Source organism: Nelumbo nucifera, chromosome 5 (genome assembly GCF_055504915.1).
Source record: "Nelumbo nucifera cultivar China Antique chromosome 5, China Antique-T2T, whole genome shotgun sequence".
NCBI lineage: Eukaryota > Viridiplantae > Streptophyta > Magnoliopsida > Proteales > Nelumbonaceae > Nelumbo > Nelumbo nucifera.
In genome coordinates, this window is record NC_142653.1 from 22,176,595 (window position 1) to 22,189,428 (window position 12,834).

General features: G+C 36.6%; 1 protein-coding gene across 4 annotated transcripts in view; it reads left to right on the forward strand.

Annotated features, from left to right (window-relative positions):
• Positions 1–12,834, forward strand: part of LOC104595759 (aminopeptidase P1-like) — a 42,338-nt gene that overhangs the window by 5,821 nt on the left and 23,683 nt on the right. For 3 of the 4 annotated variants that reach the window (XM_010256633.3, XM_010256634.3, XM_088887618.1), the window contains 5 exons: positions 1,071–1,355; positions 1,501–1,623; positions 6,988–7,299; positions 8,561–8,647; positions 8,890–8,957. In XM_010256633.3, coding sequence (XP_010254935.1) covers positions 1,071–1,355; positions 1,501–1,623; positions 6,988–7,299; positions 8,561–8,647; positions 8,890–8,957 — 875 coding nt within the window. The remainder of the gene's footprint in view (positions 1–1,070; positions 1,356–1,500; positions 1,624–6,987; positions 7,300–8,560; positions 8,648–8,889; positions 8,958–12,834) is intronic. The other variant, XM_088887617.1, reaches the window with a different exon arrangement.

Sequence of the window (12,834 nt, forward strand, 5' to 3'; positions counted from 1 at the left end):
TCATCCTTTCTGTTTCTCTTGGAATCTTCATTGCAGGGTGCCATCTCTGATATTTAAAGGATCCTGACTTTCAAAATATCCAGAAAGAAGAAGCTCTAATATTTTGAGAAATTAAGATTTCATGCTAGATATTGTTTTACCAATTTTGTTTTAAAAATTTCATAAGAATGATATGTTTACACTTTAGAGTGTTCTTATGTTTGAAATCCAATCTGAAAACTAGTGGGCTTTTCAGTTACAACTTACAAGACAAAATATGCACTCTCTTTTCTGCTTTTTGCATTTCCAATTTTTTTTTGGTGGTAAAGTGAAATTTCATTAAAAGAAAAAAGAAGTACATTCTAGCAGGTGATAAGGCATCACCATAAACATGAATGCAACCAGAAAATTACCAACTTATCATATAAGGTTTTCCAGATTACACAATTGGAACCCCAACACTTCCCCAAGCTCAATCCCCCAGATCCTCCCTAGAGACTTGTTTAAAATCTGGTAATATCAGCATCCACTCAGCAACAGGTTTGTTGATTGCTTCCACAAGCCTGTCCATTGACCAAGATTTATCTTAAAAAATTCTTCTGTTCCTCTCCTTCCAGATATTCCAGCAAATTGTGAAAGGGATGCAGCTCCAAATTATTTTTGCTTTCCTACTTCCTCTTATCTTTTCCAATTTTTTCATCTTGATAAAATCTTCTAAAGGAAAACAAAGTTCCCCATCAGTTTTTTTTTTATTTTTTTTATTTGAAACCTTTATTTAGATGACTCATCTGCTATAGGCTTTGTTTTCTTTTGTACAATCTGAACATTTTTACAAAGCCTCATTGTACATGGGGTATATGGGTTGTGGTGCACATGAAACATTTTGATATATAAATACATTTAACATTACTTTCCAAAAGAAAAAGGAAAATAAAGTGTAAAATCATTCATGTATACTATTACCGGATCCTGGAAAACGATATTATGACCACTATGTATCTCCATAATCATTTCACTTGTACTTGTTCTTAGTCATCAGTATTCATTATGGATTTTAAGGTGTGTGCTTGGCTTTTGTGATGATTTCTTAGAATCTGCCAAAAGATACTGCTATTGGGGTTGACCCTTGGTGTGTATCAATAGAAACTGCACAAAGATGGGAGAATGCTTTCACGAAAAAACAACAGAAACTGGTCCGGACATCCACAAACTTAGTAGATGAAATTTGGAAGAACAGGCCTCTGCCAGAAATCAAGCCTGTAATTGCACATCCATTGGAATTTTCTGGTCGTTCTGTTGTTGAAAAGTTGAACAATTTGAGAGAAAAACTTTCACAGGAGAAAGCTCATGGTATTCTTATTACAGCACTTGATGAGGTAACTCTGTCTCAACCCTTCCCCAAGAATCTGCACCTAACTGCTTGTTTGCTTTCAACGTTGTATTTGAATAGGGCGCTTCTGAATCAGTTATCTTTCTTTGATTGCCATAGAACCTATTTCTGTTATTACTGTTGATATGCAGGTAGCTTGGTTGTATAATGTTCGAGGGAATGATGTATCTTACTGCCCGGTAGTTCATGCTTTTGGTATAGTAACATCCAACTCGGCATTCTTTTACGTGGACAAGAAAAAGATGTCTGATGAGGTTAGTTTCTTAATGTGGGATTTTTATTGCTCCTAATGTATTCTTATACAGGATGGAACTTTGCATTGCTTGGATATGTTGTCTGTCCTACCTCCTAATGATGAACAAGTAGGATTCAAGCAAAATCATGGCCACATCATCATCTAAACACTATCCCAGCTATACGGGGTCTGCTACATGAATCATGTTTTACCATTCTGTTCTGTTTAGTGCTATATCCATTGTTAAATTGTGAGCTCTTAAATCATTCTTACTACTTAAACCCATGTTCTTTTTGGTCTGCCCCTAGCCCTTCTAAACCCTTCAACTTGCTGCTTCTTTTTGGTCAGTTTCCAGAGCGCCAGGTGAAACTTTTCTGAATCCTTCCACCCAGCTCACAGGAATTCATGTTTTTTCTTGATTTTTTCTGCCACCTCTCTAGGAATTGAGAATGGGGACATGTAATATGCTGAACACTGGCTAGCGTGCTCCTGATAAGTGTTAATTTGCCTTCTTTAGACAGTGAGTCTCCCATAGGGCTAATTTCCTGTTAAACCTCTCCAGAATAGGATTCCAAATGCACTTTGAGGTACCCCTTGCTCCCAGGGGCAGGCCTAGGTACTTGGAGGGAAGGTGGCGAGTTTTGCAGCCTAGGTCCCAGCTAGTTCCTGCAAGTTGTCAACTTCACCCACAGCCATCATCTCACTTTTTGCCAAATTTAATTTTAGGCCCAACACAACCTCAAACAGCACAATAGATATTTTAGGTGGGTGATCTGGTTCATCTTGTCTTCACAAAAGAAAAGTGTGTTGTTGGCAAAATGAAGGAGAGCAATCTTGGACCCATCACTCTTCACTTCAAAACCTTCCAGGAATCCACCACCAGTAGCTCTTACTGTCGTTTTGCTTAGCCCTTCCATTACGATAAGGAATAATAAAGGCGATAATAATTATGGTAACAGTGGCAGCAATAGTTCCGATTCAAGTGTTCTTTGGTTATTTGTCTTCTTATTGCTCACAACAAAAGGCATAACATACAGTGTTTCATTTTGAGTTTTAGCTCTTATTTTGAGAAAAAAGTATATATTATAAATATAACTGTAAAACAAAACAACTAACAAAACACTTTTCTTTTGAGTCTAGCTCTTTAAGAGTCACTTAACAGATTAACAGACTCTGAAGGCTAACATGTTAAGGACAGACCTGGATTTGTGCATTAACAGTAAGAAAACTTTCTAACAGGTTTATCTGATTCCTTATCAGACTTAAGAAAGCAATGCATTGAAGAAGACATAGAAATCACTCATCAGAACCTAATAACATAAAGTAGAAGTTAACTAAAAAACTCTAGTAAAGTAGGGAAAATCGATAATTTGTCCTTTTCCAGCAACAAATTTGATTAATGCTGGATATTATACTTGTTGACAGTTGATATAATTTCCTTCTTTGCTCTGCCTTGGATGAATTTCATCATAATCATCATCTACTCATAGTTGTCATGTTGTCATTGAGGAAACAGGGCCTTGGTGGGTGCCTAGCTTAAATGTCATGAGTTAAATATAAGTTAATAGAAAAAAAAAACACTCTTCTAGGTGACAAGGTGGTTGGCTAGATTACAAAAATAAAGAAGTTAACACCTCGTTGTAATTTTATCACCATAGTTGAATCTTATCAATATGTGTTTTGATATTTGATACATCATTTATAATATACTATTGTATATTATTGATGTTCTATTTTAGGGTTTCATACAAGGCCCAATACTTTTGAGGAGAGAGAAAGAATTGAAGAACAAGAGAGAGCCCCTTTGTTTTTCTCTTCTTCCTCTTCTCCTTCGCAATCTCTCTCTCTCTCTCTCTCAAATTGAAGAAAGCAAGGGCTCTGGCCCCTTTTTGTTTTTGTGTGTGTGTGTGTTTTATATTTCATTATTTTCTTTCCTTCTTTCTTTCTTAAATGTTAAATCATTTATTAGAAAAAATTATTGAATTCTTTATTTGCTAAATTCTTCTTTTAGTTACTTTTACTAATAAAAGTATTGTGTTTGAAATATTGAAACTAATAGACTTAAAATGCTTTGTCTTTTGGTATGATGATATATGATGTTTTGATATAAAATTCAATATTATTTAGTAAAGAACTTTGCTATTTTTTATTTGTATGCTTGCTGGTGGGTACATAACTGTTGGTGTGAAAATTTTAATAAATTCTCATGCAACATAATTCACTCAATCAAGTGATTGAGTTTTTATTATTTTGGGTAAGGCCCATTCAGGGAATCATATGAATTGTTCCCCTTAATTACATCCCCACAGGAAAGTAGAGAACACCTTTTGATTCTGACTTGGAGAAATGAACGCATAGAACAAAAGAAAAGAACAATAGGATACTTAAAAAGAACTTTTCATTTGCTTTTCTTTTACATCAGGTGTACAAGAATGAGAAGAAAGAAAAAGAAAATACAATTGAGAAACTATACAGCAATACATTTCTCTTTTCTTTAATACCCTTCTCACTCCTTTCTTCATAATAAGTTGTAGTCAATCAGATGAAATTCTGATTGTAGACGGCCTTACTCGGAATTTTGCATACAAAAATGGAACCGTAGTCAATTAAATTGAATATTTGATTGTAGACGATTTTCATCCCTCCGTTCTTCATTTTCATTTGAAGGGAACCGTAATCAGCCTTTGAGATTTAGACTGTAGATGGTTTACTCCCTAACTTTGTCTTGAAAGAGGGACCATAATCAACCAAGTAGAGGCACCTGGTTGTAGATGGTTCATTCCTCCATACTCTTCATTTTCATTTGAAGGGAACCATAATCAGTCTTCGAGAATTAGACTGTAGATGGTTTAATCCCTAACTTTGTCTTGAAAGAGGGACCATAATCAACCAAGTAAAGGCACCCGGTTGTAGATGGTTTATTTCCATCTTTTTCCTTTCTCAAAAGTAATAACAAAAGGGAGAGAAAGAAGGATACATAGTAGAAGACATAAATAGGAAGTATTCACAGAGAGGACTTTCCTTTTCTCTACCTGTATTAGTGAGACTCTTCCTTCCTTGGCTTCCCTTGAGCACTTCACTTTTCTTCTCTCCTTATCTTTGCCTTTCTTAAGAATCTCTTGTGAAAATTTTCTCCGAAGAGTCTCTGTGTGTGTCTCTAGCTTCCCCTTAAGGAGCTTAAATAGGGAGTGGGGTGGTTATGTAACTACCCCCTCTTCCTAGGTGAAGGACACCTGTTCCTCCCACTTAAAGAGAGAGAACTCCCCACTTAAGAGGGGGAACTCCCATATGGGATACTTTTTTATAATTTTAATGATTTGGCTAGTAGACTAGCTAGCCCACTTATTACAAATTATTTGAATAAGAAAATGACTTTAACAATAACTTAGGTCACTTATACACCTTGACAACTATGATCTACCTTGTTCTGTCTAAGGGCAGTAGATAGCACAAAACATGTTCCTTCTGTGATCTTTATTAATACCTTCTATTAAATAATATGCTGAGCTAAATCTTTTCTAACCAGTTGAACCCATGTTCCTTTCAACAGTTGCCTTGCCCTTTTAGAAATTTCAACTTGCAATGAATCGTGGGGGTGCTCACGGTTTGGCTAACCAAACCATGAGCTATTTTTTTTTTTTGAAACCGAACTGGTACCACTAGTTTTTGAAAAAACTGTGAACCGAAACCAATTAGTTTACCAGTTGATCAGTTCAGTTTTTGACAGGTTTGGTTCTTTGGTTTCTCAGTTTTTTTTTTTTTTTATATATTTTCAATATATGTTATAAAAAGTATATAAACATATAAATAAGTACTATAAATATATAATATATACTTTATTTAATATGTTATAAATAGACAATTAAAAATATAATATATTTATGCATGTATTCCAGTCAGTTCGGTTAACTGCCAGTTTTTCTTTCAGGTTAACTGGAAACCAAACCAGTATCACCAGTTTTTGTAAAATACCAAAACAAAACCAAACTGATCAGATTGGTTCGGTTTGGTTTTTCAGTTTTCATTGAGGACCCCTAATGAATCATTTCTTCTATTTTTAATTGGGGCATCTTTATTCCATATGTCCTAGTCATGCAGTCTGCCTTTCCTTAGCCTGTCACCTATTAATTGTACCCTTAATTCTCTTTAATATTCTCATTTTAAGTTTTATTCTATAATACTTTTACTCCTAATCTATCTAAATATCCTTTTCTCTGCTACATCATTCTGTGAAAATGATTTTCTTTACATTCTACACTGAAAAGCATGGACAGATCTATACCTGTATTGTGAGGCATCATCTTCTAAAGCATGTTTCCTCTATCCACCCACATGCAATTTTATGGGTGACGTACTCTTCAATCACTCATTCCTTATGCAGGCAAACAGATCTTTGAATTAACTCTTTGGATGCAAATTCCTGTCAACATTACAATCTTGTCTCTTCTTGTCTATTGTTGCCCAAGGCGCTTGTAGGGCACTAAAACAATGCTTTAGTGTGTGTGTAGGCCCAAAATGGCCCCAACAAGTTCCTCTTGCCATCCTTTATTGGTAGGACCAATTTGAATCTAGAAATCCTTGCCATGTGGTCAGAATAAACTCCTCCAGGCAAGTTTAATATTGAATTGCTGAACTTGTGAAAGAGACTAATAGGTGGACAACAGTTTCATGCAGACTTAGATTGCACAGATAGCCAACCTAGAGGGTTACCTACTTGGTGAATGGCTTGGATTTGCCACATTATCCCTCCATGTGGCAGAAATGTGACAAATTGCGTAGGGAAGCTCCCTACTTGGCTCAATCACAAAACCTTTATTAACAAGATTAAAAGAACTTTGCTAATCATCCAAACTTAATACAATCATCTAATGCTAAACGTGTTAGATACAAAGCTTTCCTAAGAGGAAAGACGGATCCAATCACACAAAGTACAAACTAAGGTAGTTATCCTGGAAGTGTTGCTCCTTGATACAATTTTCATACTCCACACCATTTATTCTGTAAAAGAACATATATTTTTATCCTCAATCTCATTTTAGTAACCTCTCCGTTTTTTCTTTTGATCAACTACAACATCAGTTCTATTTCGAAAAATGAACTAGAAACCTGAATCTGTATGTACTAAATGGAAATCAAATATGATGGGGATGAATGCAAATTCATTTCTCATGCATGCCCATCTCTTCACTAATTGCTTGGTCAATGCCTTTAACTATTGGTGGAAATTATAAATTAAATAGTCGTATTTCAGTTTCCCTTTGATATTAGAGCACATTTATGTTTGTCCCTCACTTTTCATGCTATTGTCTATATCCCTGTCAAAGGATAGTGCCATCTTTCCCAGGTACTTGTACTTGTCCCATAATTATTTTATGGTGTGTAGGTGCACTCTTACATGAAGGAGAATGGAATTGAAGTCCGTGATTATGATACAGTGAAATCAGATACTGCTTTGCTTGCATCTGGTCAGCTAAACTCCTCTTTGATTAATGGAGCTCATGTTGAATGTCTAAAAGATGCAGAAGTGACTTCTGAAACTGGTTTGGTGAGGAATGGTGAAAATGAGGCAGAAGAGAGTAAGAAAAGCCTCATATGGGCTGACCCTGGTTCATGCTGCTATGCGCTCTACTCAGTACTGAACTCTGATCAGGTTCTCCTACAGCAGTCACCTTTAGCCCTTGCAAAAGCTATCAAGGTATATGTAACCATATAGGATCTGATTAATGATATTAATATAATTATTCTATGGACATTCTCTTCTTGTATATTTGACTAAAAATTCCAAATAAGATTTAATCATTTAACCCATGATATCAAACATGCAGAGAGTGAAGTTGTTCATCAAGAGAGAACTTGCAGAGTGAATAATACTTGAGAATCTAAATGGATTTGCAGTCTACTGTCTTTTATTTTAATCTAGTGATCTGTTGGTGCTTTTCACATCTATGGCATTTTTGTAATATTAGATGCTTGTTCTAAGTGGTGTGTTTTATCAAAATGTTAATTGTCTGGATTAGACTTGTGTTTCCTGTTGGATTTGGGGAAAGCTTGCCAAAGCTTCAGTTTGGCATCATTTTCTGTCTTTTGGGGTGCAAGAATAACAAGAAAGAGGACCGGTAGGTTTTTTGATTATTGTGAGAATTTTATCAAGTGAATAAAATTCTTATTTTTATTTGGTAGAAAGAGATGCATACTATTTTCTTTTGATTCAATACTTACCTTGTTAAAAAGAATTTTATTAAATGAATAAAAGAAAGAAAAAGGGAAGAAGTAGTTCCTTCTATAGGTTTCAATACAAAGTTACCTGTACATATCGTATTATAATTTTGTACAGCCGTGCCTTTCTCATCCTCTTTCTATCTCAATATTATCTGCTAAAGTCATCTCAAGTAATGAACCCAAAGCAAAAAGGGACATGTTAATGCTTTCTGATACTGTTAAAAAATCATACAATTAGGTTGACAAACTAGAACATGTATAGTTATATCCTGATTAAGTTTTTTGTGGATGCCAACTAGGCTAGCAGTATTTCATGCACATCTTCACAAAATAGAAGTTCTGTTCCAAAATTTTTCTATGGAGCTGATCAATTGAGTTTTAGTGCTTCCTATCTGCTATCTACATATTCATGTGTTATATGTTTCATTCAGCTTCTTAGGTTGCATTTGGTTAGAAGGTTTATGATAAGTTACTTATGAGAAAGTGACTTATCACATAAGTTATTTATCATCAGGTATAAGTAAGTTCTTTTTACTTAGGTTAATTTACTTAAGCTTAGTTATCAAATCTATTTTATAGATGTGAAACCAAACTTACTTACACTTCTGATGGTCAATTGATATCAGTAGAAAAGTTACTTGTCATTAGTGAACCAAACATCCCCTTATTGTTACTTGATTAATGTTATTTGCATCATACTAACTTTTTGATTATGAACTGTTCTCTATAAAATCTAGAATCCTGTTGAGTTGGATGGCTTAAGAAAGGCACACATTCGTGATGGTGCAGCCGTTGTCCAGTATCTTGTCTGGTTGGATAAGCAGGTGGGGCTGTTGAGCTGGGACTCTTTTGTAACTTTGTAGACAAGAATATTTTTATGACCAAGCCACTTGCATCTTGATACTTCAAGCCACTGTAGACAGAAAACCTTATTAATGTATTGGTTTCAGGCTATACATTCCTATTTCTTTTCTTGGGAGGTGTCCTTTCTGTTAGACTTGCTATGCTTATTTGTTGAATTACTTTCATTGGTATGCATGGATGTAAATTTCCTCCTCATTTACAGATGCAAGAGGTTTATGGGGCTTCTGGTTACTTCTTAGAGCCAGATGGAACAAATAAGAGGAAACATACGTAAGCTTGTTTATCCCTTTGTAGCTGTAATATACTGCATTTTATCTGAAGTTTATCATGTCTCTTTTCTGCCCTTCTAAGCTGCTCTTTGTAGATGAGTCGGGTGCCTGAATGGGCACATTATAAATTTCATGGTTTGATAGGATAATTTGAATCTGTAGTAATCAAATTGGCTTGAACTATGGTTTGGAGTGCTTCACGCACACTTAGGTTCGTAATTGAGGTTCATTTTGTGTGGTGTGCCTCTCTTGAACCCAAGTGTGCCTCACCTGGGTTGTTGCAAGTTCTGATGAGTTAACTTAGACATTGATGTTAAATACATAATTTACTATATTGTAGGGTGTATCTTGATGCTTAGGTTTTAAGCAGTTTAGCCTATGTAGGACTTGAATATAGTTACATCTTTGTGTTAATAGGACAATATTTGAAAATTTGAACCAATGGGCTAGCAGTCCTTTTATTGAAGATATTTAAATTAGAGCAGGATGGGCAAAATGGAGGGGTGCATCTGGAGTCCTACGTGACAGGCAAATACTACTTAGATTAAAAGGAAAATTCTATAAAACAGTTGTGAGTAGACTGTTGGGTAGTCAAGAAACAACATGTACAAAAAATGAGTGGCAGAAATATGTATTCTGAGATGGATGGGTGGAAAAACTAGAAAGGATAGGGTCATAAATGAAGTCATTTGAAAAAGTTTTTCAAAGGAAGGTGTTTGGGAAGTTGTTGTTCCTTAGCTTTAGGTGGAGGTGTTTCCTCAACACCTCTCTAGGTTGTATTTGTTTTTTCTTATTAATGAATTTTCTTTTTTACTTATAAAAAAAATGAAGTCATTTGAAGGAGAATCTAAATGTAGTTCCAATTGTTGGTGATAAAATGAGAGAAAGTAGACTGAGATGGTTTGGTGACAGGTATAGAAGGCCATTGACAGCACCTGTAAGGATTCATGTGGCCGACCCCTTATAGTTGGCTTAAGGATTGGATGATGATAATGGTTTATAAGTAGCTTTTGTTCTATCCAGATTTTGTGGTTAGCAGTGCATGATATACATACATACATACTGACATGCTCGCTGTTCTGAATACATGCATATGTATGTGGGTGTGTGTGGCACAGCTTATGGCATTTTGTGTTGTGCTTTATTTCCTTGTCATTTTTTTTTTGATGAATAATAATAAGTTTATTGATTCAGAAGCAACTTTAGAGTGAGTTCATACATCATCCCAGCGAGAGGCACGAGCTGCAGCCCCTCCTTGAGTCTTACAAGTAAACTAGGAAAGAAAAACAATAATCACAACTGAGCCCAAAATAATTCTTCCCTATTTACCCCTTGCTTAGCTAACACATTTGACAAAGAATTTGCTGATCTCCCCACCCACTGTACAGTGACCAACATATTCCTTGTCAACCAACTAAATTTCTTCATTTCATTCTTGTATCGCCACATAGCCTCTTCAGAATTTTTTAACCAATCCACCACCACTTTGGAATCCCCCTCGATTATTAGGTGTTGTACCCCCAACAGGTTTGCAAATTGCACCCCTTGTACAACAGCTAAGAGTTCTGCCCTGATGGAGTTCCCAATTCCCAAGGGACCTGAGTAGAGCAACAAAATCTCTCCCTTCTCATTTCTCAAAGCACCCCCCACTCCGGATAATCCTGGATTACCCATGCTGCTTCCATCAAAGTTCAACTTTATTGAGCCTTCGGGTGGAGGAGACCAGCTTGTAATTGATTTGTCCTTTAAAGATGAGCACCTTGCTACTGCTGACCAATTTCTCCAAAGGTCATTAAAGGAGAATTGATGGAAGATTTTCAAGGTCTTCAGCCAATGTATTGCCCTGTTTAACACACAGTCTTTCAAATCTTGGCTGTTACTTTTCTTGTCTTGAAAAATTATGAGATTCCTTTCTTCCCAAAGAGTCCAAGCCAAAGCAGCACGAGCACATCTCCACATAATTCTCCCTATTTTTGTAGGCCAATAAAAGGTAGAATGGTTGAAGAGCATGTGAACTTCTGCTGGTAGACTCCAACTACCCCCAAACAACGAAAGTAGCCAAGCCCAAAGGTCTGCAGAAAAGGGACAAGATACTAGTAGATGGTAACAATCCTCACCGTGAGCTCTACAGAGGATACACCAATTAGGAGAAATACAGAGAAAAGTTCTTCTCTTTTGTAGGTTGTCTAAAGTGTTTACTTTCCCATGGAATACTTCCCAACAAAAAGCCATAATTTTTGGGGGGACTGGCCTGCACCAAATTTCTTTAGACGGAAAGGGTTGGTGAGAAGAAAGTTGAGAGATGGACTTGAAGAAAGAAGCACAAGAGAAGGTTCCAATGGGTCTAGGAGTCCAAACTCTCTTATCTGGCTTGGAGGGATCCAAACAAACCTGATTAAGACAACCAAGCAAAATAGAAAGAGACTCAATTTCAGCATCCCTAAGTCCTCTACGAAACCCAAAATCCCAAGTAGGATCTAAAGGTGTTCCCAAAGGTGAAACAAATTTTGAGACCACCTCTTTTTTGTACAAAGAAATAGAAAAAAGCGAAGGGAACAAGTCCTTTAACGGTGAGTCTCCTACCCAAATATCCTCCAAAAAAAGAACAGAGTTGCCAGAACAAAGTTCATACCTGATAAAATTGAGGAATTGAGGAAGGGTGTTGTGAATAGCCTTCCACGGTGCTGCTAGGTTAGCTTGCCTCGATACACCAGCATCCCATCCGTTCTCTGACCTCCCATGAATGCTTCCCACCACCTCATGCCACAATCTCTCTCTTTCCAAAGGCCATCTCCACAACCATTTCCCTAACAGAGCTTGATTCTTTCTAATTACCCTTCCCAATTCCCAAGCCCCCCTCTTCTTTACTTCTGCACACAATTTCCCAATTAACCAAGTGATCCTTTTTTTCTTGTCCCAGCTCCCATAAGAAGTCTCTCATCAACTTCTCCAGTTTCCTGGCTTTCCTAACTGGTATCCTAAAGACAGACAAATAATAGGTAGGTAAGTTAGCCAAGGTAGCTCTTATTAGGGTAATTCTCCTTCCTAAAGAGATATAGTTCCTCTTCCATAAGGCTAATCTCTTCTCAAACTTTTCTATCACTGGGGTCCAAAATCTACTCTCCCTAGGATTTGCCCCTAAAGGAAGCCCTAAATATGACATAGGCCAAGCAGAGGTGGAACACTCAAGACACTCCGCAATAGCCTCGACCTCCCTTACCTCCAAATTTATACCCGCTATGCATCTCTTTTCCAGATTTATTCTCAAATTAGAGACACTTTCAAATCCTTTTATTATCTCCTTTAGGTTTGCTACCTTTTCACTAATACCTCTTTCACAAAAAATCATTAGGTCATCTGCAAACTGAAGGTGGGTGACGGGGACTTGGTGTCTCCCTATTCTCCAACCCCTAATGGTATCTTCGCTGTCAGCGTTAGTAATGATCCTACTAATCACATCAGCTACTAAGGTAAAAAGGAAGGGTGAAAGTGGATCCCCTTGCCTGACACCCCTGCAAGCTGGAAAAAAGTCTGTCACCGTACCATTTACCAGAATAGAGTAGTGACAAGTACTGATACACCCAAAGATCCAACTACACCACTTGTCCCCAAGTCCACAGTTTTGCATAACCTCCAATAGAAACTTCCAGTCCACCAAATCATAGGCCTTTTTAAGATCCAATTTACAAATGAATCATCTCTTACTATACCTTTTCATTTCCTCCACACACTCATTCGCAATTAAGATCTGATCTGTTATTTGTCGCCCTTGAATGAAAGCCCCTTGGGTTTCACTAATGATGGTAGGGAGGACTGTTTTGATTCTCAATGAGAGCACTTTAGCCAGAATTTTATAGATGCTTGTCACCAGACTAATA